At 57.0% G+C, this 25,294-nt stretch overlaps 1 protein-coding gene across 1 annotated transcript in view; it reads right to left on the bottom strand.

Moving 5' to 3' along the window:
• Window positions 1-8,202: 8,202 nt before the first annotated feature.
• Window positions 8,203-25,294, bottom strand: part of RIMBP2 (RIMS binding protein 2) — a 142,618-nt gene continuing 125,526 nt past the window's right edge. The window contains 6 exon segments of the mRNA XM_047828669.1: window positions 8,203-9,602; window positions 11,631-11,765; window positions 15,767-15,838; window positions 16,875-16,975; window positions 21,447-21,615; window positions 22,985-23,169. Coding sequence (XP_047684625.1) covers window positions 9,414-9,602; window positions 11,631-11,765; window positions 15,767-15,838; window positions 16,875-16,975; window positions 21,447-21,615; window positions 22,985-23,169 — 851 coding nt within the window. The 3' untranslated portion in view covers window positions 8,203-9,413.

The following is a 25,294-nucleotide window of genomic DNA, read 5'->3' as shown; positions in this document are numbered from 1 at the left end:
GCCGCTGCTGCCCTGCTTCTCCAGCAGCCTGGGGTCGGCCACGGCCACGTGCAGCCTTCTCCCCCATCACTGGGGTCCCCGGACTCCCTGCTGCTGCGTCTGCTGCCACACCTGCACGCCAGACACACCCACTCCTTCGAGGATGTGCTGTCATCGCGCCTCCCCTTGCCCCGCATCAGCGTTTCCTCTGCCTGCCCCCCTCTCCGGGGCCGACAAAGCCGGCCGTGTTTTTTCCATCCTAAAAAGGCCCCCAGGGCTCCCGTGGTCCCTTTAGGTGGGGGAGGGTCAGTAAGGTGTCCTCCTACCTTCATAGCAAATGGCAAAGCCAGCCACTTACTGGGGTAACTCCCTGCGGGGGGCCTGGTGGGGAGGTCGCGGCCGGCGGGAGGACAGGAGGGGGGCGGGCAGAGGTAGGGAGTTCGTCCCGGGGACCCTACAGCCCGAGGTCGGCCCCCCGAGCCACCGCAGCAGAGAGGACGGTCACACGAGCCTGCCTGGCTATGCCGGCGGAAGTCCCTCTGGGCGCACCTAGCGGGGTCCTCGTGTGCTTTGGTGCCACGTGGGGGGCTCGCCCTGCCGCGGGCCCTTCGAGGCCAGTGACGGCGGCCAGGGTCGTGCAGACCACACGGCTGTGGGCTCTGCCCTCAGCAACACAGTGGCCGCTGGTGACGAGCCGGCCCCGCCCCAGCTTTTCTCCACTCCTCACTGGCGAGGGGACGACTGCCCCGGCCTTCCTGCTGCACAGGGGCCTGTGCGCCCCGCACCCGGCCTCAGACACCCCCGTGCTCAGAGAGCCATGATTCTGGAAGCCCCAGGCACAGGCTCCGTCTCCTTGCACGTTTCATAGCAAGGGGAGGCCGGGTAACAGTGGCCTCCTCCCGGAAGGTGGCCCTGCCGGGGGCGGGGGGGGGGGGGGTGGGGTTCAAAGTCCGGCGCGAAGCGTGCAAGCAGCCGGGCCGAACGCGGGCCACGGGGACACCAGAGTGGTTCTGCAGGCGAGCAGAGCACTGAACTTCCGGGGCCGGCATCCAGGGGTGCTGCCGAGGCCGTGTTCTGCCCCCCCACCCCCCGAGCTAGTTCACCCTCCTTTCTAGCAGAGGTCGAACAGTCCAGTCCTCCCAAACTCGGCCTAATCGTTCACATAAGTGCGGCAAGAACAGCGACGGGTCGTCTAGGCTCCCTTAACTCTGCTGGGGCTTCTCCTAAAGAACTTCAGTTAAAAGTTTCTTCAATGGCTTCATTTTGGGGAGCGAGTGAAAAGGGGAGATGCAGGGAGAGACAGAGGATCTGCAGCGGACCCTGTGCTGACAGCAGAGAGCCTGGCATGGGGCTCGAACTCACCCTGAGTTCATGACCGGAGCCAAAGTCCGACGCTTAACCGCCCGAGCCCCCCGCCCCCGGGCACGCTTCTCCTAAGGAATTTCAGATGGAGCCTTTAACAGCCGTTCAAGGCCAAGAGCCCCACCAGATGCTCACCCGCCAGCAGACTCGCCTGCAACACCGTCTGCAGCTTGGAGTTCCCTCCCTTCCTGAGTTCCCCAAGACCTGCCGAGGTTCCTGAGCCTGTCGGGCAACGACCTCCCTCATTCACCTGGTCAGGCTCCCGGGAACCCCGGAAGCAAGGTACCAGGCTAGTGTCTTCCAAGGGCTCTGTTGGGTCCGTAAAGTCAACCCTCACTCCCTAAAGCCGTGTGGGCGCCTAGGTCTCAACTACACTTTCCAGTCAAAGCCTTGGTGGTAACAGCCAGTGTTTCCAATGACGTCACAAGAACAGATTGTCCTCAAACTTGTGCGAATAACGAACCGATTTCCTTCTGTTGCCACAAGCCCCAGCCCCGTCCTCCTGGGTATGAACTGACACGGAATTCACCACTCACACCCCCAGGGCCTGTACCTGTTTCACCAGCGTTTTTCCCCGGGGGGAAAGCCTCTTGGATGGCACCCAGCCCCTTCGGCTTCCGAACCAAGCCACATACAGGTCTTAACACCTGCGCTGGTCGGGGAATAAAAGGCCTCCGGGAACCTAACAAGAGCCTGGAATTCATCTTCGGGACCGGGAAGGTTCATGCTGTGTCAGCGACCGCATCCCCCATCACTTTTATCCGATGAACTGAATGACCCCGCCCTGGGCTCTTGCCAGCACCGACCTGCCATCCTCCGGACGTCACGCCGTACTGACGCGGCCGCTGCAGACCGAGGGTGACTCTCGGGGTCCGCAACCTGAGTTCACCTGCCCTGGTTAGATCCAGACCCTGCGGAACGTCTACCCCCACGTGTACGCAGGGATGGGGGAACTACGCGCCAGGAAACGGGGGGAAGAAGCCCGCGGATCCGTAGAGACTAACGGGAGCTTGCTAATCTGTCCCCTGTAACCATCGATAAGCCTTCTCTCTCCCCCAGATTTCAAGGGTTTCTTCAGGTAGGTGTGCATCCAGCTCCAATGCCTATCGGAGCCGGTTCGGTCTGTAGCAGGACCAGCAGACGCTCGGGGCGCCCCCAGCTGCCGACCCTAGAGGGCAACGTTGTCCCTACCCTGGTCTCCACCCCGAAATTCCTCCATTACCAGACGGGCAGTCGGCACACCAGTTTCTGAACCTTCTTTCAAGGAAATAAACTCCTTTCCCTGAGGTCGTGCTTTCCACACGCTAGACAAGACCGGATCCGCATGTTCCGATTTTCTCGCGGGTGCCAGATGCGACATCTTGCCACAGCTGGGAGAGGCCTGGATGGGCTCCTTCCCATCGTCGTCGGCAGGATCCTGTGTTGTTCCCAATTTTCCCACCCGTCCGTCTCGTCTCCCTGCTGTGGGAGTCTCGGCGAAGCCGGTCTCCACCGCGGCTGCCGGAGCAGCAGGTGCGGCCTCCATACCGGCCTCTAAGTGCCGGGCGGGCTGCACGTTCCCAGCCAATCACATTAGCCAAGGGCCGGGGTCCTCTCGAGCAGTGACTGAGGCCACCCGTGACCCCCCAGACCCATGTAACGTACTACGGTGCCCCCGGCGTCGCAGCCGGGACGCCCGACCTGCCACCACCTCGGCCCCTTTGCTCCACCAACGCCACGGACAAGGGGAAGGCCCCCCTCACCCTGGGCAGCCCCCTCGCCCATCCGCGCCTCTCTGGTTTCCGCCTCCTCAGGAGGTGGAGGAGGGTCCGTGTACCCTCCAGACCGAGAAGACCCTTCACTTCCGAAACACACGCACGCCAGCCCACCGCTCGCTGTCGTTCGGGGCGACTTACCGCAGCAGACGACCCAGGACACCCCGGCCACGCTCCGTGCAGGACCGCCCGCAGCCCGCAGCTTTTATGGAGCATGGCCGTGAGGGCCTCTGCGGGTTCTCTGCAAGGGCGCCACCTGTATGCCTGGGGGCGGGGTCTCTGCGAGTTCTCTGCAGGGGCGCCACCTGTATGCCTGGGGGCGGGGTCTCTGCGAGTTCTCTGCAGGGGCGCCACCTGTATGCCTAGGGGCGGGGTCTCTGAGTTCTCTGCACCGGAGGGGAACCCAAGATGGACCTAGGACGCCCCCTTAAAACAAAATTCTGTTGCCCTCAACCCTCTCATTTCCTCCGCACCCGGTGGTCTTAACGAGATTCCCGCCTCCCCCCCCCCCCCCGCCCCGCCCCGTTCCCGTGTTGCTAATCGGTGGGTTCCCAGCACTCACACCCCACACCCATATCCCCTGCCTCGGAAGCGCTCCCTGTGTCCGGCTTCTGGGGTGCCGTGCTCCGATGTCCCCTCCGCCCCCCTCCCCGGGGCCTCCCGGCTCCACGGAGGGGTGCCTCCGGGTCTATCTGCGGAACCCCTTGGTAACTCCGTCCGTCCCCACGGCTCACTTCTGCGCAAGCGCTTCCCAGATCCACCCACTTTTATCCCGTCTCCCTCCCGAGGCTGGCTCGGGAGGGCAGTGACTTGTGTCCGCTTCACTGGCGTCTTCGCGGTGTGGTTCTCAGCCACCGAGCCAGTACCGCCACTCCTGCACTCGTGTTCCCTGGGCACGGCCGAGTTCAGGAACCCTGTCTACTCAGCCACCTGCGGCACACGCCGCGCACCCGAGCCGCTTGTCCTGCGCGAGCATCCATCCGGGCCTGGGACCTGGACACGGGTGCACGCCGTCCTGCCAGGGCTGACTGGGATGCCAGCACACCAGAACAGGAGGGGCCAGCCGCCCGCGTGGGCAGCGGCCGTCAGGCCCCGAGCCCCAGCCTGTGGACGCACCTCAGCGGGCCTGCAGCCGGCGGGTTTCCTTTCTGGGCCCCGGCTGCGCAGGCGCGGCCACCCCACCCTCGTCCGCGCTGCCCAGCCCCCCGCCCCACCCCCTCCCACCCCCTCCCACCCCGCTCCTGTCCGGTACAAGGGTGCGATGGGGGGGTGGGGGAGCGCCAGGGGCAGCCCTCCGAAGGGGGCCTCCACGGTCCCGGCTGCTCTGTGGCCAGCAGCCGGGGCTGCTCCTGGCCCCGGGGCCACCACACCCGCCCTGTAAGTGGCCGGAACACAAGGCTTTGCTCCAGGGCCTTGGAGCTCCTACCTTAATCTGCAGTGTCTCTGCCCTTCCCGGTCCGGCCCCCAGGCCTGCAAGCCGCGGGCGGGCAGTCTGCGCACCTTCTTTCTGGACAACACGTCCCTTGTGTTCCCGCTCACCCGACCTCTGTCTTAAATCCACTCACCGAGTTCCAACCTACACCTCCGCATACCCGGCTGGACGAGCTTCGGCAAATGCCTACACTCGCTCTCTGCCATCGTCAGATTTAGAAAACGTCTCTTGCCTCCCTGCCCCTTTGCGAAGAGTCCTTCCCACCTGGTCCCCAAGCAACCAACGACGTGCCTTCCACCTGCTCTGGGATTTAGGACCACGAAATCCTGCACCCCGTGCTGCTCTGGGCAGAGTGTTTCAAGGACAAACCCACGTGACTGTGTAAGTGGCGTATTTGCTAAGCTGTGTTCCGTCCCATGCGGTTCCATGTTTATTCACCAACGCAGGGATATTTGGGGTGTTTCACACGTGGGGCTAGTACAACTAACTGTAGAAATTTCTGAAGGCTTTACGCGAGTATCTACTTTTATCTCTCGTGGGCAGACACGCGGACACGGGCCTACTAGACCTGCGAGCTAAGAGTCTGACTGGATGGAAGCCGCCCGGGGCCCCGCTCTGTAAGACACGACTCCGGCCGACCCGTGTCTTCACCCATATTTGATGATGTCAGTCTTTTTAATTTTCACAGAATTTTAAAATGTTTAAATTCAACCTAAGATTAAACACACCCATAGCAGTGGGCGTAGAATGTTCTCTCATTTGGGTTATTAACTGCATTTCCCTGCTGGCAAACGATACTGAGCATTTTTTTGCTTGCACACTGGCCGTTCTTACATCTTTTATAAAATACGCGTTCAGGACACTGGGTGGCTCAGTTGGTTGAGCATCTTTTTTTTTTTTTTATGTTTATTTTTGTTTTTGAGAGAGACAGAGGCAGAGCATGAGGCAGAGAGAGAGGGAGACACAGAATCCGAAGCAGCTCCAGGCTCCGAGCTGTCAGCACAGAGCCTGATGTGGGGCTCGAACTCATGAGCTGTGAGACCATGAGCTGAACCGAAGTCAGTCGCTTAACCGACTGAGCCAGCCAGGCGCCCCAATCTCCCTGTCTCTACGCCCTTCCCCTTCTCCTGCTCTTTCAAAATAAAATTTAAAAAGTTCAAATCTTTAGCAAATTTAAAAAAAATTTTGGTCTTATTGAACTGGAAAATGTTTTTCTACCTTCTAGACAATTCTTTTGTCAGATACACGTGCTATGCATTATGCTGCTGTCTCCCAGTTTCCGGCTTGCTGTTTTGTTCTCTTAAGTACCATTCAAAGAGAAGACATTTTTAAATCTGCTGAAGTCCTGTTACCAGGGTTTACTTTTTTCTGGCCAATTTTCTCCGTTTTCTTCTAGCAGCTTGATAGTTTTAACTTTTTCATTTAGGGCGGTGATCTGTTTGGGATTAATTTTTGTGCACCACGTGAGAGGAGGGTCAGTTTCCCACCTCCTCCCCTGTAAGTAGCTCTTTCTGCAACATTTCTTTCTAGAAAAGACCATACTTCACGTCTGTCTTCCCCTACTGAGCTGTCTCGGTACCTTTGTTGCAAATGAACGCACCACATACGTATGAGTCTACTTCCGGACTCCCCAGTTCATCCCAGTGATTTCAACGTGCGCATTTTACACAAAACCAACACTGCCTCCGTCACTGTAGCCTTACAAGTCTCAAAATCGGGCCACGTGACTCTCTTCTTTTTAAAAAAAAATTTTTTTTTAACGTTTTATTTATTTTTGAGACAGAGAGAGACAGAGCATGAACGGGGGAGGGGCAGAGAGAGGGGGAGACACAGAATCCGAAGCAGGCTCCAGGCTCTGAGCCATCAGCCCAGAGCCCGACGCGGGGCTCGAACTCACGGACCGCGAGATCTGACCTGAGCTGAAGTCGGACGCTCAACCGACTGAGCCACCCAGGCGCCCCCACGTGACTCTTTTCAAACTCTGTTCAATCTTTCTCAAAATTGTCTCGGCTGTTGTAGATCATTTTGCATTTCTGTATCAGGACTTAAACCAGCTCCTCAATTTCTAGAAAAGGCTTGCTGGGATTCTGACTGGGATTTCACTAAATCAACAGATCCGCTTGGGAGAAATTGGAAATTTAACATTACATTTTCTACGCCACCAACATATCCCATTTAAGAGCTCTTTTATTTCTAAGTGACGTTCTTTATTTTTCAGTATACAGGTTTTGCTCACGTTTTGTTAACTTTACCCGGAAGTATTTCACGGTTTTGATGCTAATGTAACTAATCACGTGTCTTTTTATTTTATTACTGTACCGCTTCTCTTTTAATTTCGGTCCTAATTGTTCCCTGCTGGTTTGTAGAAATACCGATGATTCGTGTACGCTGGCCTTGTACCTGTTCTCTTGCCCAATGCACGTGAGTCCCAACAGCATCTTGTAGCTGACTTAGCATCATATCATCTGCACATAAACACCATTTTGCTCCTTTCTTTCCAAACGCTGTGATTTTTCTTTCCCCTCCTTTCCTTCTTGTGCTGCCTGGAAGCCCAGTACGATGTTGAATACAAGCAGTCAAATGGACGCGCCTGTGTTGTTTTTGATGGAAAGAAAGAAGCGGTCAGTGTCTGCACCATTAAGTATGGGGTTGGCCGTTAATTTTATGAAGTTGAGATCAACTCCTTCCTTGGCCGAGTTTCTTGAACAGGTGTTTTAATCTGCTAATATTTTGTTCAGGGTTTTTAAAAAAAATTCACGGGGCTCTTGGTCTGTAGATCTCTTGTAACGTCCGTGTCTGGTTTTGTATCAGGATACGGCTGACCTAAGGGGTCTGGGCATCTGTCTTCTCTCCAGGAGTCGTGTACGGTCGGCATCATTTATTCCTTAAACGTTCAGTAGTATTCGCCAAAGCTAAGCGCAGCTCGTACTGTCTCGGGTTTGCCAACATATTTTGGGAAATTTGTAAATTTTTTCAAAGATGTAGAGGAGCATTAGTTCTGGCTACTTTTGCTCATTTTTTTTTTTTTTTTTGAGAAATTGTCAACATTTTTTTTTTTTTTACTGTGGTAAAGTATACGCAGGAAACTTCGCCATTTCAACCATCTTTAATTGTGTAGTGGCGCAAAGTGCGTTCACACCGTTGCGTAGACTTTAATTTCTAAAATCAGCATTTCTTGAACTAGAATTCTTTTTTTTAACTTCAGACGTGCCGTTGAATCTAGCACTGTTTTTACATTAGTTCTTCAAGGTGGATTCATCTTGGGCAACTAAAGCTCTGTGTGTGCCCTCCGACCTTCCCGTGCCCCCCTCCCCCCGGCCCTGGCACCCAGCATCCCGCTCTTGTGGGTCGGTCTTGGATCTCACACGTACACGACACTGTGCGGTGTTCTCTAGTCCCATCATTTGAAGTGTAAAGCTGCCAAGGGAAAGGTTACAAATACGGCCGGGGTTCACCCTCGAAGCCTTGGCTGTACGAGAGTGGTCCTCGCGCACAAGAGATAGCCACTCAGCGCCAACTGCCTCCGTTTCCCCGAGCGGGCCGTCTGTCGCCTGTGCGCACGGGAGAAAGGAGCTCTGGGAGGCTGCTCTGATGAAAAAGCGCTTGAAACAAAGACACAGAGTAAACGGCCTTGTATAAAATAACAATTTTTATTCCTAGAAAATATTTCACACTAACTGAACACATGCACACACGCACACGATACGTAACCACACGCTGAGTAATTTCCTTTTAATAAATGGACCACATACTAATATATTACAATTTACAGTAGAGGTTTTGAAGACACAATGGGCGAAAGCTTGGTCATTCGTTTATAAACCTTCCATAAATTACAAAAGAAAGGCAGTCTGAAAAGTATGTACAAAGAGTAGAAACAATTTACAAGTGGACAAGAATTACAAAATAGAAACCATCGAATACATCTGCCGGCAACTTTGCAAGTCTCTTGTTCGAGTGCCAGTGGTGAACAGACTGAGATGTCGGGGGCTGTACGTGTGGCCTGTGCATCGTGGGGGCTGCTCTACTGTGTGTTGCTCGCTGCTGGGGGCTGTGTGGGGGGAGGCGGGCACCGGACAAACACGGAAGCAACAGAAATGCATTTGCCACGAGAGGGGACACGGAAAGCCATGAGCCTGGTCAGCTTCCTGGCAGGTTGGAGGAGTGGGACTTGTCCGAACAAAGTCCCTCCCTCCCTCCCCCCCTCTCTCTCTCTCTCTGTTTTTGAATGATGTGAGTAAGTAAACATTTCTTTTCTGTGTTTCTGTGTTACCCGGCTGGCTTGGAAAGACGAGAAGCCGGGATTCGGAACGCACAACTCGATTCCGGAGCAGTGTGTCTGTGGGGGTGACGAGCGCCGAATGTACAACACGTACGAAGTGCACACCGTAGATTTTATTGGACGGTACAAACCATTGTGCGTTTATAAGGCAGAACATCAAGGCGGTTGAACTAGGAGTTTCAAGACCAGAGTTAGAGTGAGTTGTGCGTCATGAGGCAAGCATTCTGGAAAGGGGGTCAAGGTGGAAACCATTCCTTTAAGGGCGGATGACAAATGCACAGAGACCGGAGGAGCCCGAGGAGCCCCTGGCCCCCCGCGTGTGTGCAGAGGAGCCCCCCCACCCCCGGCCTCCAGGCAGCCCTCGGGCAAGAGCGGGGGGGGGGGGCGGGGGGGAGGGAGTGGGGGGGGGGGAGGCTGGGGGGAGGGGCACCAGCAGCTCTTTGTCCTTGCGGTGGCCTTAAAGTGCGCGGTGGCGCAAAGAGCGTTTCTCTACCGGTGTCAGGGGAGAAGAGTGTTTGTTTAGGAAGGTACTTGAGTCATGAAAGCCCTGGTTTGGAATTAAGGAGCATTACGGAGGTGTGGGAGTTGTCCAGAAGCACACGGGTCATTTCACTGCACCCAGCCTTTTCAGCAGTTTCTTGCCTTTGGAAAGCAGCCCCTTTTTCTTTTTCGAGGACATTCCCCTGCCTCTCCCAGGACTACCAGTACCCACAGATGACGCAGGTGACCCCGAATGGAGATGGGCTGAGGGGGATGACGCTCTCCTTGCTGTACCTGAACCCTCGGGAGGAACCTAGTAGGTACAGTGTGACAGTTTATTGAGTGCGTGCGCGCCAACAACATCCATCCACTCGGTGACACCACACCGTCCCCGTCTCCCACCAGGCAAGACAAGGGGCGGCCCGCAGCTTCCCTCGGGGTGGAAAGGGGGCCCCGCAGCGGGCCCGAGGGGGACGGCCTGGCCACCACCGGCTGCTTGGCCGTCACTTTGTCTTCGGGGCCGGGGGGCGGCCGTTGCTCCGGCAAAACAAAGCTGGGTAGTAATTTACTTTGTAAGTCAAGACCAAATGCGGGAGCGTGGGAGGTGGGGGTGCCGCTTTGAGCGGAAGTGGCCGAGGACCCCTCGGCATCGCACGAGCGAACGCTCTGAAAGGGGGCTTCGGGGGCTCGGCTATGGAAGTGCGGACCGTGGCGGGGACGTCCCCGGGGGGCGGGCCGGGGGGGGGGGGGGTTAGTGGGCTACAGCAGACGGCACACCGGTTGAAAGAAAAGAAAAACTAAAATGAACCTCAATTGCAATCAAAGGAAGCGTCAAGCCCTTGTCGCCTTTCATCATTTCCAAGCGACTGGAGATGAGGTTTTGCCAACACAGCGCGCGCCGCGGTGCCTGCGGGTCCTCCGCGCGCTGGCACCCGGTGCGTCCCGTCCCCGTCCCCCGTCCCCGCGCTCGACGCGCCGGAGACCCGGGTCCTCCGCCCCGCACCCCTCGCCTCCCCGGCCGCAACCTCTGCCCAGCACGGGTGTTCGGGAGCCAGCAGGCACACGAGAGGCGCCAAGGGCCCGACGCTTGCTTGGATTTAAAATCAAGGTCTCGTTCCAATGGAAAACACCTAGTAAAGCATCCCAAAGGACACCTGAAGATACCATCTATGCGTCTGAGGCAATCATTGGAGCTGCATGTGTCGCAAAGCTCAGTGCTGCACCGGGGCCCCCGCCCGTGTGCTCGGAACACGTGTTTGTGCTTTGGCGAGGAGGCTCGGCTCGCTCGCGAGAGAGAGGTACGGTGGCCCGAGCGAAGCTCGCCTGGCACGCCAGCCGGCCCGGGGCGTGTTCGGGGCCAACGCTAGGCGGCCGCACGCCCACTATTCATCTGCTTGATCTCGAGTTAACGTGTTTGAGAGCGAGATCTCCTAGAGTAAACAGAGTTGTGAGCTTGTGCTTTTTCCGAGGGGGCTAACGATGCGATATGCAGCTTCAGTTATGAGGAGACATTGGAACATTCTCTATGTAAACAAACAATTAGCCTGTTAAGAAATATGTTCCCAATGTTGGCCTTTGAAATGTTCTTAATGGAGACAGTGGGAAATGATTTTTCGAGACGATTATTCTACTGCAGATTCAGTTGCTTTACAACTGAGGCCAGTAACGGCCTGAAGTTTTAGGTCCAATGAGTTTTTGAGACATATTTCTTTTTTTTTTTTTTAAACCCCACAGTGAAGCCTTAAGTCTACTGCACTCGTCCGTGTAAGGTAGCTTAAGTTGGTATCTTTATAGGTATCTTCAGCTGCTCACTTACGTGAAGGGCTACAGTGCCTGATTAGGGTGTGAAATGAACACTCTTCTTCTGTTTCCAAGCAGATGAGCAAAGAAATAAAAATATATATATATAAAAATGTAATATATAAAAACTGGCAGTGATGGAAAAAAATAAAAATGAGACACTACACACGAATGTAATCTAATAGTCAGTTACGCTCGAGGAGCCCTCGGGTCTGTGGTAAGAGATCTGAAACCCTGGCGGGGCAGGCGGCCGCCAGTGCCCCCTGGACGGAAGGACTGGCCGACCCCTTCGCTCTCAACCGAACCGGAATGTGCGTCTATGCTGTAGGACGGGGGCTCCCTTGGTGAGGAAAGGCGGATTTGGAAGAATCGAGAGGGTCTGTTTTGGCGAACTAAACAAGCTTGCGTAAGAATCTCGAGGCACAACCCCCAGGGAAGGGCGGAGACAAAAAAAGATACAGAAATACCAGCACAAGGACTGTGGCAGGCCGTACGTGGCAGAGCGGGACACAAGTCAAAACTGCTGGGGGCGTGTGCTTACCCGTTTGGCCTTGGAGCGCGGCGGTGCGTCTCGGGAGTAGTGACAGGGCGCGTCGGAAAGGTAGACCTCCACGTCGTCAGGCACTTCCTCCAGGAAGTTGGAAGGGACAAGGCCTTTCTGCCCATTAAGTTCCCCCTGGAAGCACAGAAGAACGAGTTACCCTGTTTTTCCGGAACCCGACTTCCTGCTCCAGCAGAGGGAGGGAAGCTTCGAGCCGCGTGGCCCGCCGGGTCTGTTCTGGTTCAACAGCGGAGGAACTTCCAAAGGGACCCCGGTGTGTCCAAACCCACCCTGGTCACGGGCACAGCCTCACGACACGCCGACCAAGCTCCCCGGGGTCTGGCGTCTGGCCAGTCTGGGCTGACGCCGAGGCACCTGTGTCTCGGGCAAGGGGCAAGGGGCAAGGGGCCCGGGGCCACTCCTGGGCACCACGGGCTGGGATGCCCTCACGGAGCGGCCGTCGACCCCGGCTGCCCTCAGAATCCCTACGGAGCCTTGAAAAACACCATCCGTGCGGCACACGGGTCCAGACGGACCGAACCCATCCGGGGCGATGTGACGTGCGGGCAAGACGGGGAGCTACTGATCCGTCCACACACGTCATCTCTAAAAATCCAAACAACGTGGGCAAATGAAAGCACCTGCTGACCCCTCCTCGGACGATACTGCTTCCCTTCCAGAACGTCCTCTCCTTTCCATATCTACACAGGTCGCCATCCACGGGACATCTGTACCCAGCAGGTCACAGCCACCTAGTGGCTTCTTCCCCACCACCCCCAATACAAACCTGTCCCCGCGGTGCCCAGAACCAAGTCCCAAACTGGTGACCCCGGTGTGCATGGGAATCTGCGTCCCTCTTCACAAGTCTAGGAAACGGCGGCATGGACGGGCAGCCGACTGCCTCAGAACCAGAAACTGCGCCCAAGGACACGGCCAACAGCGTGAAAAGGGAACCTACAGGATGGGAGGGTATCTGCCAGCCATTTATCTAGGAAGCAGCTAACGCCCAGAATGCATCAAGCGCTCTCAACACCACAACAAGAAACCGATTAAAAAACGCACAGGCGCCTGGGGGGCTCCGTCTGTTAAGCAACCGACTCTGGATTTCAGCTGACGTCATGATCTCACAGTGTGGGGGTTCAAGCCCCACTTCAGGCTCTGCACTGACGGCACGGAGCCTGCCTGGGATTCTCTGTCTCCCTCTCTCCCTCCTCCTCCCCTGCCTACGCTTTCTCAAAATTAATACACGTTTTTAAAAACGGACAAAGGACTTGCATAGACACTTCCCCTGAGAAAAGACACATAAATGGCCACCAAGCACATGAGAAGATGCTCAACATCGATCGACATGAACGTCTTAGAGAAACGTAAGTCAAAATCCCAGGATACCACCTCACATCCGTTAAATGGACAGGACAGAAAACAAAATCAATTAAAGAGAAAAACGACCAGAAAATAGTGTTGCCGAAAACACGGACAAGCCGGAACCCTCGTGTGCTTGCTGGTGGGGACGTGGGACAGAGTGGCTGCCGGGGGCAAAACCGTCCAGCAGCCCCAGTTGAACGCAGAAGCACCACCCGACCCAGCGATTCCACTCCTGGGCCCAGACCCCCGAGAGCTAGAAGCAGGGTCCGAGGGACGTGTCCGTGCAGCACGCTCACGACTGTGTACTTCACGGGAGCCACGTGCCCCTGATGGGGGTGAACGGGGAGCCAACCCGTGTCCCCACCGGGGAGCAGTACTCGGGGGCGGACACGTGCTACGACGCGGGCGGCCCCGCGGGACTCGTGCCTGGTGAAGGCGGGCGGAACAGAATTCACGCGGTGACCGCATTTCCACGAGGCCCCGACAGCAGGCGGGTCCACGCGGAAGGAGGGCAGACGGGGGGGCCGGGACCGGGGGTCGGGGGGTGGGGGAGGGTAAAGGCTAACTGTGTTCAGTGGCGACGGAGTCTCGGGTTTGCGGGACGGCGACCGTGGGGCGTCTGCGTCACGCCGGGAACGTATCCACCGCCACTGAACGGCACGCCTGACGACGAGGACGGCCAATTGTACGGTTTTTGCGATTAAAAATAAAACTTAATTAAGCAAGAGAGGCGGCCCCAGGTACCTCCCACGTCTCCCCAGCAAGAACTCTCGCTGGGCCCGGGACGCACATGCCCGGGGGCACCTGCCCTGGCTTCGACCCTGGAGACCCCTCTCCCCTTTCTGGCGACCCCCCAATCCTCCTTCCTGAGGCCTCAGCTAACTTTCTTCAGCGTCCCTTAGACTCTCTCTAGGACACGTGCCCCCGGGCCTCTGCTCACATCGAGGGTCCCCAGTCACATCTCCACGCAGGCACTCAAGCGTCTCTGCGGCCCAGACGTCTCTCAGGAAACCCGGCCCCACCAGACTCCCCGGCAGCATCAGAGAACTCGGCTCCTTCGGGTGAGGCCGCGGGCGGCTCGCGTCTGGGGGACGTGGGACCGTGTCCCGTGTCCCGTGGGAACGCACAGCCTCACGCTCAGCTCCCTGGTGGTGCCGTGTTCACCTCACGCAGGCCTGCGGCTCCCCGACCCAGGACGGCCCTGTGCACGCTGGCGTCCAGGCGGACCCCTGCTCCGGGCCTCCCACAGGCCGTCTTAGGAACGCTCGCGTTGGAAGTGCTCACGACCCCCTCATGGTCGCCCTCTCTGCTACGTGCTGCTGCATCTGACCTTCTGGTGGCCACTAGAATCTTCCAGGATCAACGGCACGGAGGCCGCTCCGTCTTGGAGAGGGTCAGATGTCCTCCAGCTCGCTATTTGCCAAAGCACGTTTTCCTCTCCAGCGTGTCCTTACGCCCGTGTTCCCAAGGGCACCCATCACCTGAGGCAGAATCTGGGGGTCCTCCCCGGACGACACTCTTACCCCAACTAATGGCCTGAGCTCTGGGTGATACAGACGCCAGCTGCTGTCCACTTTCCTCCGTCTTTTGGCCCAGCCCGCAGCCTGTGCCCTGGCCTCTGGGGCCCCCACCGCCCTTCAACCACCTGCACGACAGGAAGCCTGGCATTGTCCCACTCACAGACCCTTTAGAGTCTCATCCAGAAGAAACGGGACAAAGCGTGAGAGGCCTCACTAGTCAGGACCTGCACGAAGTGAGGACCCTTGAGTCCCACGTGCCTGAAGCCGTGAACTCGTTGGACTCAAAGAGAAACCTGCCTCACAAAGGACTTGATGGTTTCCCAACCATTCTGATAAAATAAAGGGGGTGGTGGGGAGGCTGGTGCAAGATGGGGGCCCTGTCCCCAAGCCACCACTGCACCAGGCCCCCCGCAGTCCTGCCAGCTCCGTGGGCTCGGAGGGCAGCTCTCACAGGAGGCGCCCAGCGCAGAAACGCTAAGATCAGCCTGTCGGTGGGCATTCTTAATAAAGTAATTGTAATAAAACTCTTTTCCTCAGCAAATGCCAGGAGCCATACCCCCAGGAGCACCAAGGGGGGAGGCCGGGCCCCCAAGGCGACTGGGTGGAGACCCAGAGCCCGGGCCAACGCTGCCAACAGCCATCAGCCCAGAGGACGGTCGGGGAGGAGTTCTACATTCTGTCGGTGTGAAATCATTAACTTTGCTCACTCGTATTTCTTTCTTCTCCTGTATGAAAACACATTTGTTACCTTACAAATAATCAGAAAGTTAACTTGTTTGGTATGTGTCTGGATGGAAGAAAATCTTAAAGACAAGAATGTGGGAGGGCGCCTGGGCGGCTCAGTCGGTTGAGCGTCCAACTCTTGGTTTCAGCTCAGGTCACGAGCTCACGGTTCGTGGGTTCAAGCCCCGCATCGGGCTCTGTGCTGGGAGCGCGGAGCCTGCTTGGGATTCTCCCTCTGCCCCTCCCCGCTGCTCCCTCTTTCTCTCTCTCAACATAAACAAACTTCAAAAGACAAAGACCGTGAATACATGTGCCGTGTTCACGGCTTACACACGTGGGAACTACCCCTCACAGAGGGGAAGGGGCAGCGCGGCACACGGCACGGCCTTTCTGCATTAGACGGGACCCCGCGGAAGGGACACGGGGCAGGCGGGCCTCTCGGGGAGCCGAGCACACAGCGCGCACCCAACTTCAGGGGCGAGAGTATCGATCGCGAGGCGGTGCTTCCTGGGGGCTCCGGAAACTTACGTAATAGAAGCCATCTTCATCGATTTCACCGAACACGGTAATAATGTCTCCCGTGCAAAACGTAAGCTCCGCCTGTAGAGACGAACATCAAGTTAGTGACACTTTCCCGCACAAACCAGTAGGGTTTTTGTTTTTTCTCGGTTCTTCACGATTGCCCTACTGGCTTCTTTCTTCTCGTTATTTTGGTGTGGAGCCACTCCCTCAGTCGTCGGGGAAGAAAGGCAGGAGGCCGCCGAGCGCCTGTAAGCACAGCTCAATGTGAGGCCCCCCCAAAACGAAAAGCGCCCCGGCGCCGGGTCCGAGGCCACAACTCGAGACCGCTGCTGGGCTCCCCCGGTCGCCGTTCTTTGAAAGTAGTCAAATAGTTAACTGGAAAAACCCTGATCTCCAGGGAGACGTTCTCTGCAGACTGGGGACCGTTACATAAATTACCGCCCCCCCCCCCCCCCCGCACTGAGCGCCAAAACAATCTTGACTCAGTTCTTAAATGCCACTCCGCTCAGTGCCAGGCAGTGGTGGAGGGCGTGAGAAAACAGGAGCACGTGAATGCAGTTTATCTCCGGACCTGGAAACGAGGGAGGGAGGCGCGCATCTAAGCGCCACCAGGCCTGGCGCACGAATCAATCTGCACGGAAGTGCCTGGTGAGTCAGTCGCACTCCACGTCTGCACCACGAGCTGGGGGCGGGTCCCCCTCCGAGTCCCGGAGCTTCGTGGCCACACCGGCCCAGGCCACGTGCAGAGAGGACACCGGGCCTGTCCCTCGGCTTCTTGCGTGTCGGGGCGGGGAGGGGGGGGCGGCGGCGGGAGGGGGGACGTACTGCTCTGCTTTCCCTCGGGCTTTATTTCCCTCGTCAAGACGACCCTCCGGGGCCACCCCCGGCAGACCAGGATCACAGCTGCTCTGCCCGGAGCATCGCGGATGGGGACCTCCCGGCCACAGCAGTGACCTTGGTCAGCACCTGCTGTGCTCTCTCTGTCTCCTCCCTCCTGGCTCCCTAACACCATTCACCGCTCTGGTAGCGCCCCCTGTGGACGGTTCCAGCGATGGCGGGAGGCCAGATCCCGGTTTCCCGGGGCAGCACCGCAGTGAAACCGCGCTCCGGGTACCTCGACATCGATGTTCGGTGAGCTTTCCCTGGGGTCGTAGTCATACAGGGCCACCACCCTCCGAGTCGCCCCCGGGTGCCGGCCGCCTCTTCGGCTTCTCTCTGTTTACACACAAGAAGAAAGCCGTCGTGTGGTTATTTCGAAAGGAGAGGTGCCCCCTCCCTTGCCCCAAGCAGCACAACAGGCTGCACTTGGCCGCTGGGACCAGACCCGCACCCTCTCAAGGGGGCCGGTCGCCCTGGGCTGCATGTTCTAGTATCTCTGCTCGGGCACAGCCCTCCCACCCCCAACCGCCAACATACACACACACACTGCCAAGGACACTTTCCTTTCCCTGGCGTGTCCATCAGGCCGGGAGACAGGTGAAAGCAGAGATTCTCCGGAATAATAAATCTAAACGATTTAGAACGTTACTCCTGAAGGAAGTTGGCATTTGTGCTTTTCTTCCAAACACAGCCAGCCACTCTGCGCCTAGAATTGGTTTCTGGAATTCGTACAAATGAAAACCATGGAAGGCAGGTATTTTGAAAGCACCTAAAGTTGGTTCTGTGCCCTGTCAGTGGTTTTCAGCTGGCACAGGGCCCGGCTGTGCAAAGGTCCAGAGATCACCCACACCTCGGCTCCTGCCCAAGAGGCACTGCTTAATTTAGAGAAAGCAGGGCACCGTTGTAGGGCCTGTGCACATGCTTCCTTGAAACAGAGAGGAGAGTTATTCCAGGGATCGATTAGAGCCCTCCCGGGCTTGTTAGTTTTCCAGGGCAAGTTGCAAGTATGAATTCCTGCAGGTGGCAGTAACAATGAAATTCACCCTTTCCGGCATATGCTGGGTAAGCTTTGAGGAGCTCACACGGTCCTATAACCACAGCTGGCAGCAATCAAGGTGGACAGTTCTGTCACCCCCCAAAATCGCCGGGTGCTTCTCTGATGTCACCTCCAGCCCCAGGTAACCACCGGTCTGCTTTCTGTCCGGAGACTTTTACCTTTCCAGAACAGCCTTTAAGTGGAATCATCCCAGATATAGTTTTTTTAGAAAGTGGCTTCTTTCGTGGGGACAATGCACCTGAGACCCACTCGTGTGACCGCGTGTATCAGCAGTCCTACTCTCCCGCGCGAGGAGCAGCCCCCGTGTGGACGCACCAGTTCCCCGATCCGCCTACCAGGGGAAAGGCACCTGAGTGTCCCGCTATGGGTGGTGCCCAGGCAAGCCCCCTGTGAACACCCTGCGCAGGATTTGAGTGGGAAGTTCTATTCCTGTGGGGTGAGCACTCAGCGGGGGAGCGGGGGAACTGTGCCGGAAGTGTGTCTAGCCTCGGAAGGACCTGCACACTGACTGCAGAGACGCCCCACGCGGGTTCACCTCCGGCGGACGGTGTGCTGGCTCCACATCCCTCCCACGCACGGTGCGCCCCCGTGGCTGTGCCCGTGGGTGAGTCCTGGCTCCCTGCCATGCCTTTAACTTGCATTTCACTAATCACGTGAAGCATCTTTCCACGTGCTTGTTTCCACGTGTCCTCCTTGGTGAAGGCTCTCTTTAATCTTTTTTCTTTTATTTATTTATTTTGGGAGAAACCAGGACAGAGAGTGAGCAGAGGAGGGGCAGAGAGAGACGGGGGGGGGGTGGGGGGTGGGGACACAGAATCCAAAGGAGGCTCCAGGCTCTGAGCTGTCAGCTCAGAGCTCGACGCGGGGCTCAAACTCACAGACTGTGAGATCGTGACCTGAGCCGAAACCAAAAGTTGGACACTTAACCGACGGAGCCCCCCAGATCTCTTCAATCTTTTGTCCCCGTTTTTATTGGTCATTTGCTTTCTCGTTGTTGAGTTTTGAAAGCTTCTTATGTGTCCTCTGGATTCAAGTCCCCCTTCAGCTGGGTCACGTGCAAATCTTTTCCCCCAGCCTGTGGCCTCTCTCTTCCTTCTCTTCACGGTGTCTTTCTCAGCCCAGAACAACTCGATTTCCGTGAAGTCCAACATCAGAATTTTCCTCTTCCGTGGCACGGTTTTAGTGTCACATCAAAGACAGTGCTGCCTGACCACCACCAAGTTTTTCCATGTTTTCTTCTAGAACTTTCACGGTCTTAGTTTTTATATTTAAGACCGTGTTCAGTTTTAAGTTAATTCTTCTGGTTTGGTGGGAGTATGGCCCGAGCTTCATTTCCCCACCGAATCAGCACCTGTTATGGAAAAGAGTGTCCTTTCCCATTGAACAGCCTCTTGACCGTGGATGAGAATCCGTGGACGGTCTTATGTGTTGGTCCGTTTTGTGGACTCTGTTCCGTTCCATTGATCTGTGTGCCTGCGTGTCCTCCGACTCCACCCTGTCTGGATTCGTCTCCCTGTATGGTCTTACAATCCCGTTAACGTCCACTCTTCTTTTAAATCTGCTTGGGCAACGGTAGTTCCTTTGCCTTTTCAGACACGTTTTTGGCTTAGCGTATCGATTCCAAATAAATCCCTGCCCAGACGTTGACTGGGGTTGTGTTGCATCCACAGGACAGTCTGGGGATGCGGGACGTCTCGCCGCCCCAAGTCCGGGAACACGGCGCCTCCATGCACTTGGGGATCTTGAGCGCACAGATCCCGCACCCATCTCGTTAGACTCACCCCTCCCCCTTTCGTGTCTCTGTTGCGTTACCATAAATAGTATTACTTCTTAAATTTCCATTTCAAATTTTTCACTGCTAACATTTGGAAAGACAACTGCTTTTGCATCCAGTGACCTTGCTTTAATAAACTCACTAGTTAATTCACGGGATCCTTTGAGATTTTCTAGATTTTCAGGTCACCTGTGAGTAGAAAACGTTGAACATCTTCTTTTCCGGTCCGTACACCATTCCCTCCTGTCTCCCCGCGCGTGGTGCCCGAAAGGGACTGAGAGGCAGACACCGTCGTCCAGCCCCAGCCGCGGGAGGGGCGTACTCAGTCCGTAGCAACTAGATATTTCCTAGTGCTAGAAACGGACGTGGTATCTCAGTCTGGTTCCTTCAGAAGTCATGTTTAGGAAAACAGAATAAAATAGACATTTAATCTAACCGATCACATGGATCGAGCTGGTTTCTGGCAGAGCGCTTGTTGGCTTTCCGGCCCGCGGCATACGGAGCCCGCTCCCCCTCTGAACCGGGCACGTGGCTCTGGGGACAGAGGCGGCGTGTACTCAGACGGCTTCAGCCTCGTGGACTTGACCCGGGCAGCACATTCACAGGAGGCCTCGACTATCAGATGTGGGTTCTAACTTCAAATGGTGCGTTCGTTCCCACCAAAGAGACTGAAACGCGTTTGATGTGATTTTGTGACTGTCCTTAAAAATATGCGTATTCTTTGAGTCGTTCAGTTTTGTCTCTGAAATCTCATTTCGAGCGAAGTTCACCTTATGTTTTGAAGTATTAAAACCTTAAACACGAATGGCATCAAACGGATCTGTCTCCTATTTAGAAAAAGCAAAGGCGCTTCTAATGAGATTTTTCCTGCACGTGGGCAAAATCACAGATCACACACATAATGTTGCTTAGAGTCACTGAAAATAGTCTGCTGTGTGTTCACGGGTGCTCGCGGACTGGTTCGTGATAGGCGGGGTCATCGGGTCCACGTTACAGGTGCGAACCCTTGATGGCTTCTGGAGAAGCAAGCGAAGAGCGTGGCAAGACCTCATCAGACTCTGGGACTTCACCACCGACGGGCTAACGTTCGAGGCACGTCACCGACGTCTCAGTCCGTCCGCGCTGCCGGGACAAAACACGGTCACTTCTCACAGCTCTGGAGGCTGGACGTCCGAGACCAAGGCGCCGGCAGATTCGGGGTCTGGTGAGGACCGGCGTCCTGGTTCACAGATGGCATCTTCTCGCCCTGTCCTCACAGGGTGGACGAGGCAAGGGACGTCTGCGGAGCGTCTTTCAGAGGGCAGGAATGCGCCTCCGACGGCTGCACGATCGTGACCTCAGCTCGCCCCAGACGCCATCGCCGTGGGGTTTACATCATAACTTAAAATTTTAGGGGGACGCAACATCCAGTCAAAAACACCCTCAGAGCGGTAGTCTGTTTTCTAGACGGGACAGACTTTAAGTAAGGCTACACTTCATCTTCCATTAGAAAATCTTCTGTGTCTGCAGGGATATGTCGAGCACATATGCCCATAAAGCGTGTAGGACTGTCATGACCTGGTTTGTAGAGTGGATTTTGCCCCAAAAACTGGATGGTTAACTTTCGGATTCTCTTGGGACGTTCATTTGATTTTTAATGTTTATTTTCAAGCGAAAGAGAGAGAGATGAGGGTGAGCAGGGGAGGGTGGGAGAGAGAGGGAGACACAGAATCCCAAGCAGGCTCCAGACTCCTAGCTGTCAGTGCAGAGCCCGACACGGGGCCTGAACTCACGAACTGCGAGATCGTGACCTGAGCCGAAGTCGGACCCTCAACCCACTGAGCCACCCAGGCACCCCTCCCCCGTGATGTTTAAACGTCACAGACTGGACCCCGCCCACAGGCCTCGGGCGCCCGAGAGCCCGTGGCGTGGCTACGGAGCGCCGGGCAGGGGCGGGGGTGAAGGGAGGTGCAGGTGAACAGGGGCCGGTCTCTTACCTATTTTCTCCACAGGTGTGTTCAGAGGAAGGAACCCTTGCCTCAGAAGCTGGTCCATCATATCCTCGTCGTCGGCTTGGATCTCTGAGACCATGTTGCAGGGAATAAGGCCGAGCCGGGCACAGGTCTCCCCCCGGTAAAAGCCGTCGGCGTCTTTGTCCCCATACACCTGGAGCCGGTGTGAAAGGCCAAGGCGGCAGGACCGTGGGTTCACAAGCGCCTCAGCCCTGCCGGCACGTCGTCAGAACACGCTCGAACGAACGAGACCGCGGTCACCCACGCGTGCCCCACACAGCTGCGCTCCTGCCCTCGGCCCCCGAGTTTCCGCCCCAGGGTTTGGACGACACTGCTCTCCCCATCAGCTGGTGGCGGTGGGGCCACAAGTCGGGGCTCTGGCTCCACTCTGTGCGCGGCCTGCGTATCTGAACTCACACAGCAAAAGCCGCGTGCGATGACCCCACCCGCGGAGAGGACGTCTAGACCCCACGCGGCGGCGTCTCCGCCCGCAGCAAGTGGCTTCCTCCGCCAGACGGTGTGGCGTGTCAGGATTCCAGAAGGTAGGAATGTCATCTAACCCAGAGCTGTTCATCACTCTCTGGGGTCACAGCACCACGCTTTAAGGGCGTGTCTTACTGGACACGTATCATAACCACGTTCAAACGCAACTTGGCGTGCCCTCTGGGGAACCCGAAAACCTAGGGCTCAAGGGCTCCCTGTTTCCCTCTGCTACTGAGCACCAGGCTTTCTCTCCAGCTCCTACTTCAGACTCACGACGTCCCTCCTCTCTGCTGCTCAGCAGGCTGGATATTTAATGCACCAGAAAAAAGCCAGCCATTGGGACGAACTAAGGAGCCAAGGTATGGTGAGACCGCTCCCCCCTTCCTCGGGTGCCCCCACCAGCCCTGCAGCCCCCAGCCAGGCCCCCAACTTGATGATCTGTCCCCCCAGGTGCCCCACCAGCCCAGTGGCCCCCAGCCGAGCCCCCACCTTGAGGATCTGTCCCCCCAGGTGCCCCACCAGCCCTGCAGCCCCCACTTTGATGATCTGTCCCCCCCAGGTGCCCCACCAGCCCTGCAGCCCCCAGCCGAGCCCCCCACCTTGAGGATCTGTCCCCCTGGGTGCCCCACCAACCCAGTGGCCCCCAGCTGAGCCCCCACCTTGATGATCTGTCCCCCCAAGCGCCCTACCAGCCCTGCAGCCCCACCTTGATGATCTGTCCCTCCCCCCCAGGTGCCCTACCAGCCCTGCAGCCCCCAGCCGAGCCCCCCTCCTTGATGATCTGTCCCCCAGGTGCCCCACCAGCCCAGCGGCCCCCAGCCGAGCCCCCACCTTGATAATCTGTCCCCCTCGGTGCCCCCCCCCCAGCCCAGTGGCCCCCAGCCAAACCCCCACCTTGATGATCTGTCCCCCCAGGTGCCCTGCCAGCCCTGCAGCCCCCACCTCAATGCTCTGTCCCCCCCAGCCCTTCAGCCCCACCTTGATGATCTGTCCCCCCCAGGTGCCCCATCAGCCCTGCAGCCCCCAGCCGAGCCCCCCACCTTGATGATCTGTCCTTCCTTAAAAGGAAGCTCTTCTTCTGCAGCATCCGGATTTGGGGACATGGTGAGGGGGTCATAGTCAAAAAGAGCCACAAAGATTCGGGCTGGGAGCTCTTCTGTACCAGGGTCTGTTTCCGACTCTTCATAGAAGTCTGGAGAAAGGTGGTCTCGCTCACTGTATTCATCTGGGAGCAGGTGGGGACAAAGACAGAATGCTAGGTGATTCCTGCCCTCCATGCCCCCCCCACCCAGCCCCTCATTGACTCAGAAATGTGTGCTGTTAATACGAAATATGGCTCAGGGAATAAGGATGGCTGAGACACTGGAACTCGTCTTTTAAAAGAAGTCTGCGGTTAACGTGGGGACCGACACCAGTGGGTCTGAGTGGCAAATCGCTGTCATCAAGCACCAGTATGAAGCCCCGCCCCGTGTGAGTCCGTGACAGGTGGGTGATGCTGGGCGGCCTCACCAGCCGCAGACCCGAGCGAGGGGTCAGTGGGGTTGGACAGGCCATCCGCCACCATGCAGAGCGCCACCCGTGTCCACAGCAGGCGAGGACAGCGCCTTCCTCTCGTGACCGAGACACATTTGTGTGTGCGTCTGGGGTCATCCGCTGAGCTGTCCGCTCAGCTCTAAATATTTCAGCAGAGGGGCGCCCGGGGGGCTCAGTCGGTGAAGCGCCAACTTCGGCTCAAGTCATGATCTTCCGGTTCATGAGCTCGAGCCCCACGTCGGGCTCTGGGCTGACCGCTCAGAGCCTGCAGCCTGCTCCCGATTCTGTCTCCCTCTCTCTCTGCCCCTCCCCCACTCATGCTCGGTCTCTGTCTCTCAAAAATGAATAAAACGTTAAAAAAATTAAATATTTCAGCAGCAACAAATGCACTCTTCACAAAACTCCCCTATCATCCAGCTGCTAAAAATTATTCTTTGAAATCCTATTATGTTCGCATATATCAGATATCATCGTCGATGTCGCTGTATACGTCATCGTAGGGGACCACGCTCCCACGGCAGCGGGAAGCGAATGGGAACCGCCACTGAGGCAGAGCATAGGCGGCTCACACAGCCAGCCAGGCCCCTGGCGACCAGGACCCCGACGGGAGGACGCCACAGGGACGCAGAAAAGACAGGAGACCAAGTGAAGAACCAAGCCACTCGGTTTCCTTCACCAGAAAAAAAAAAAAAAAAAATTAGTTGAAAAATAAATAAAAAGCACTTTAGCAGCCGAAAAAGTGGACTTTTAAAATGCAGTGCACTGTTGACGTTATTTAAATTGGGGACCCTTTAAGGACGCCTAGATAATCTAGAAATTCAGTGATTTCTCTTCTGCCAGGGAACAAAGCTTGTCAACGCAGGGCGTCATTCGTGTCCTAAGTTTTTATTTTGTTTATGGTCAATGGAAAGACCTCAGGCGTTTCCCCGTAATTTTCAACGTTACCTAACTGAAATCGTGGCAAGCTACATAAGCCACCCCGTGGCCTCCGCGGATCTCGGGTGAGCGCGTGCAGGGGGGAGGCGGAGAAAACCGTCAGCAGCACGAAGGCGGCCGGCTTCTACTCCGGGCAGGTGGCTGGTCCGCAGAAGGGGCCCGGTGCCCGCGACAGCACAGCCAGCAGCGCCCTGCCCTGGGCAGACAACGGAGAACCGCCGGGAAGGCAGACTCACTCCCAGGGGTTCTCGGCCGTCTCCGATGGCCAGACAGAGCGAGGGCCGGGGACTAGGTCCGCTCCTAGGCGGAGGCTGGCCACGACGGCCATCGTCCTTGAGGGTCTCGAGCCACCCCTGCGGTCTGCACTGGCCTGCACACCCTCGGAAGCTGGCCCGGCTCAGGGACCCTGACGGTGTCTACACTGCCCGAGGCACGGAGGCCAGGGCAGGCATCCGAGGCTGGGTCCCAGCGAAGGCTCCAGCCGGAGTCTCCTGAAACGGGGGGAGACCACGGCAGAACTGCCCACCTGCCCCACGGGCTCTTTCCGGTGGGGCAGGGGGTGGGAGTGTGGGCAGGAGGGGGGCTTCACTGCCTCTTCTTGCAGAGAAGGACTGTGTCCACGTGGAACATGGCCATGGCCCTGGCCTCCCCAGAGACCGCAGGGAGTGGCCAGGGGTCCGGCCCGAGGAGGAGGAACTCCCTTCCAGCCCTGGTCTGACCTGGTGTGGGCACTCCTCCCCCTCTGTCCTGAGGCTATGACCCCGGGTCACCCTGGCGGGTTCAGGGGGGTCTCTTCAGGAGGGAGAAAGGGTCTGCACACCATGCGCCCGGACAGGCCTCCTGAGTCCAGCCGTGCCGTGCCAACAAGCATCGTCTCGTAC

This window comes from Prionailurus viverrinus, chromosome D3, assembly GCF_022837055.1.
Source record: "Prionailurus viverrinus isolate Anna chromosome D3, UM_Priviv_1.0, whole genome shotgun sequence".
NCBI classification, from domain to species: Eukaryota; Metazoa; Chordata; class Mammalia; order Carnivora; family Felidae; genus Prionailurus; species Prionailurus viverrinus.
This window is presented reverse-complemented; position numbering and strand designations above follow the sequence as displayed.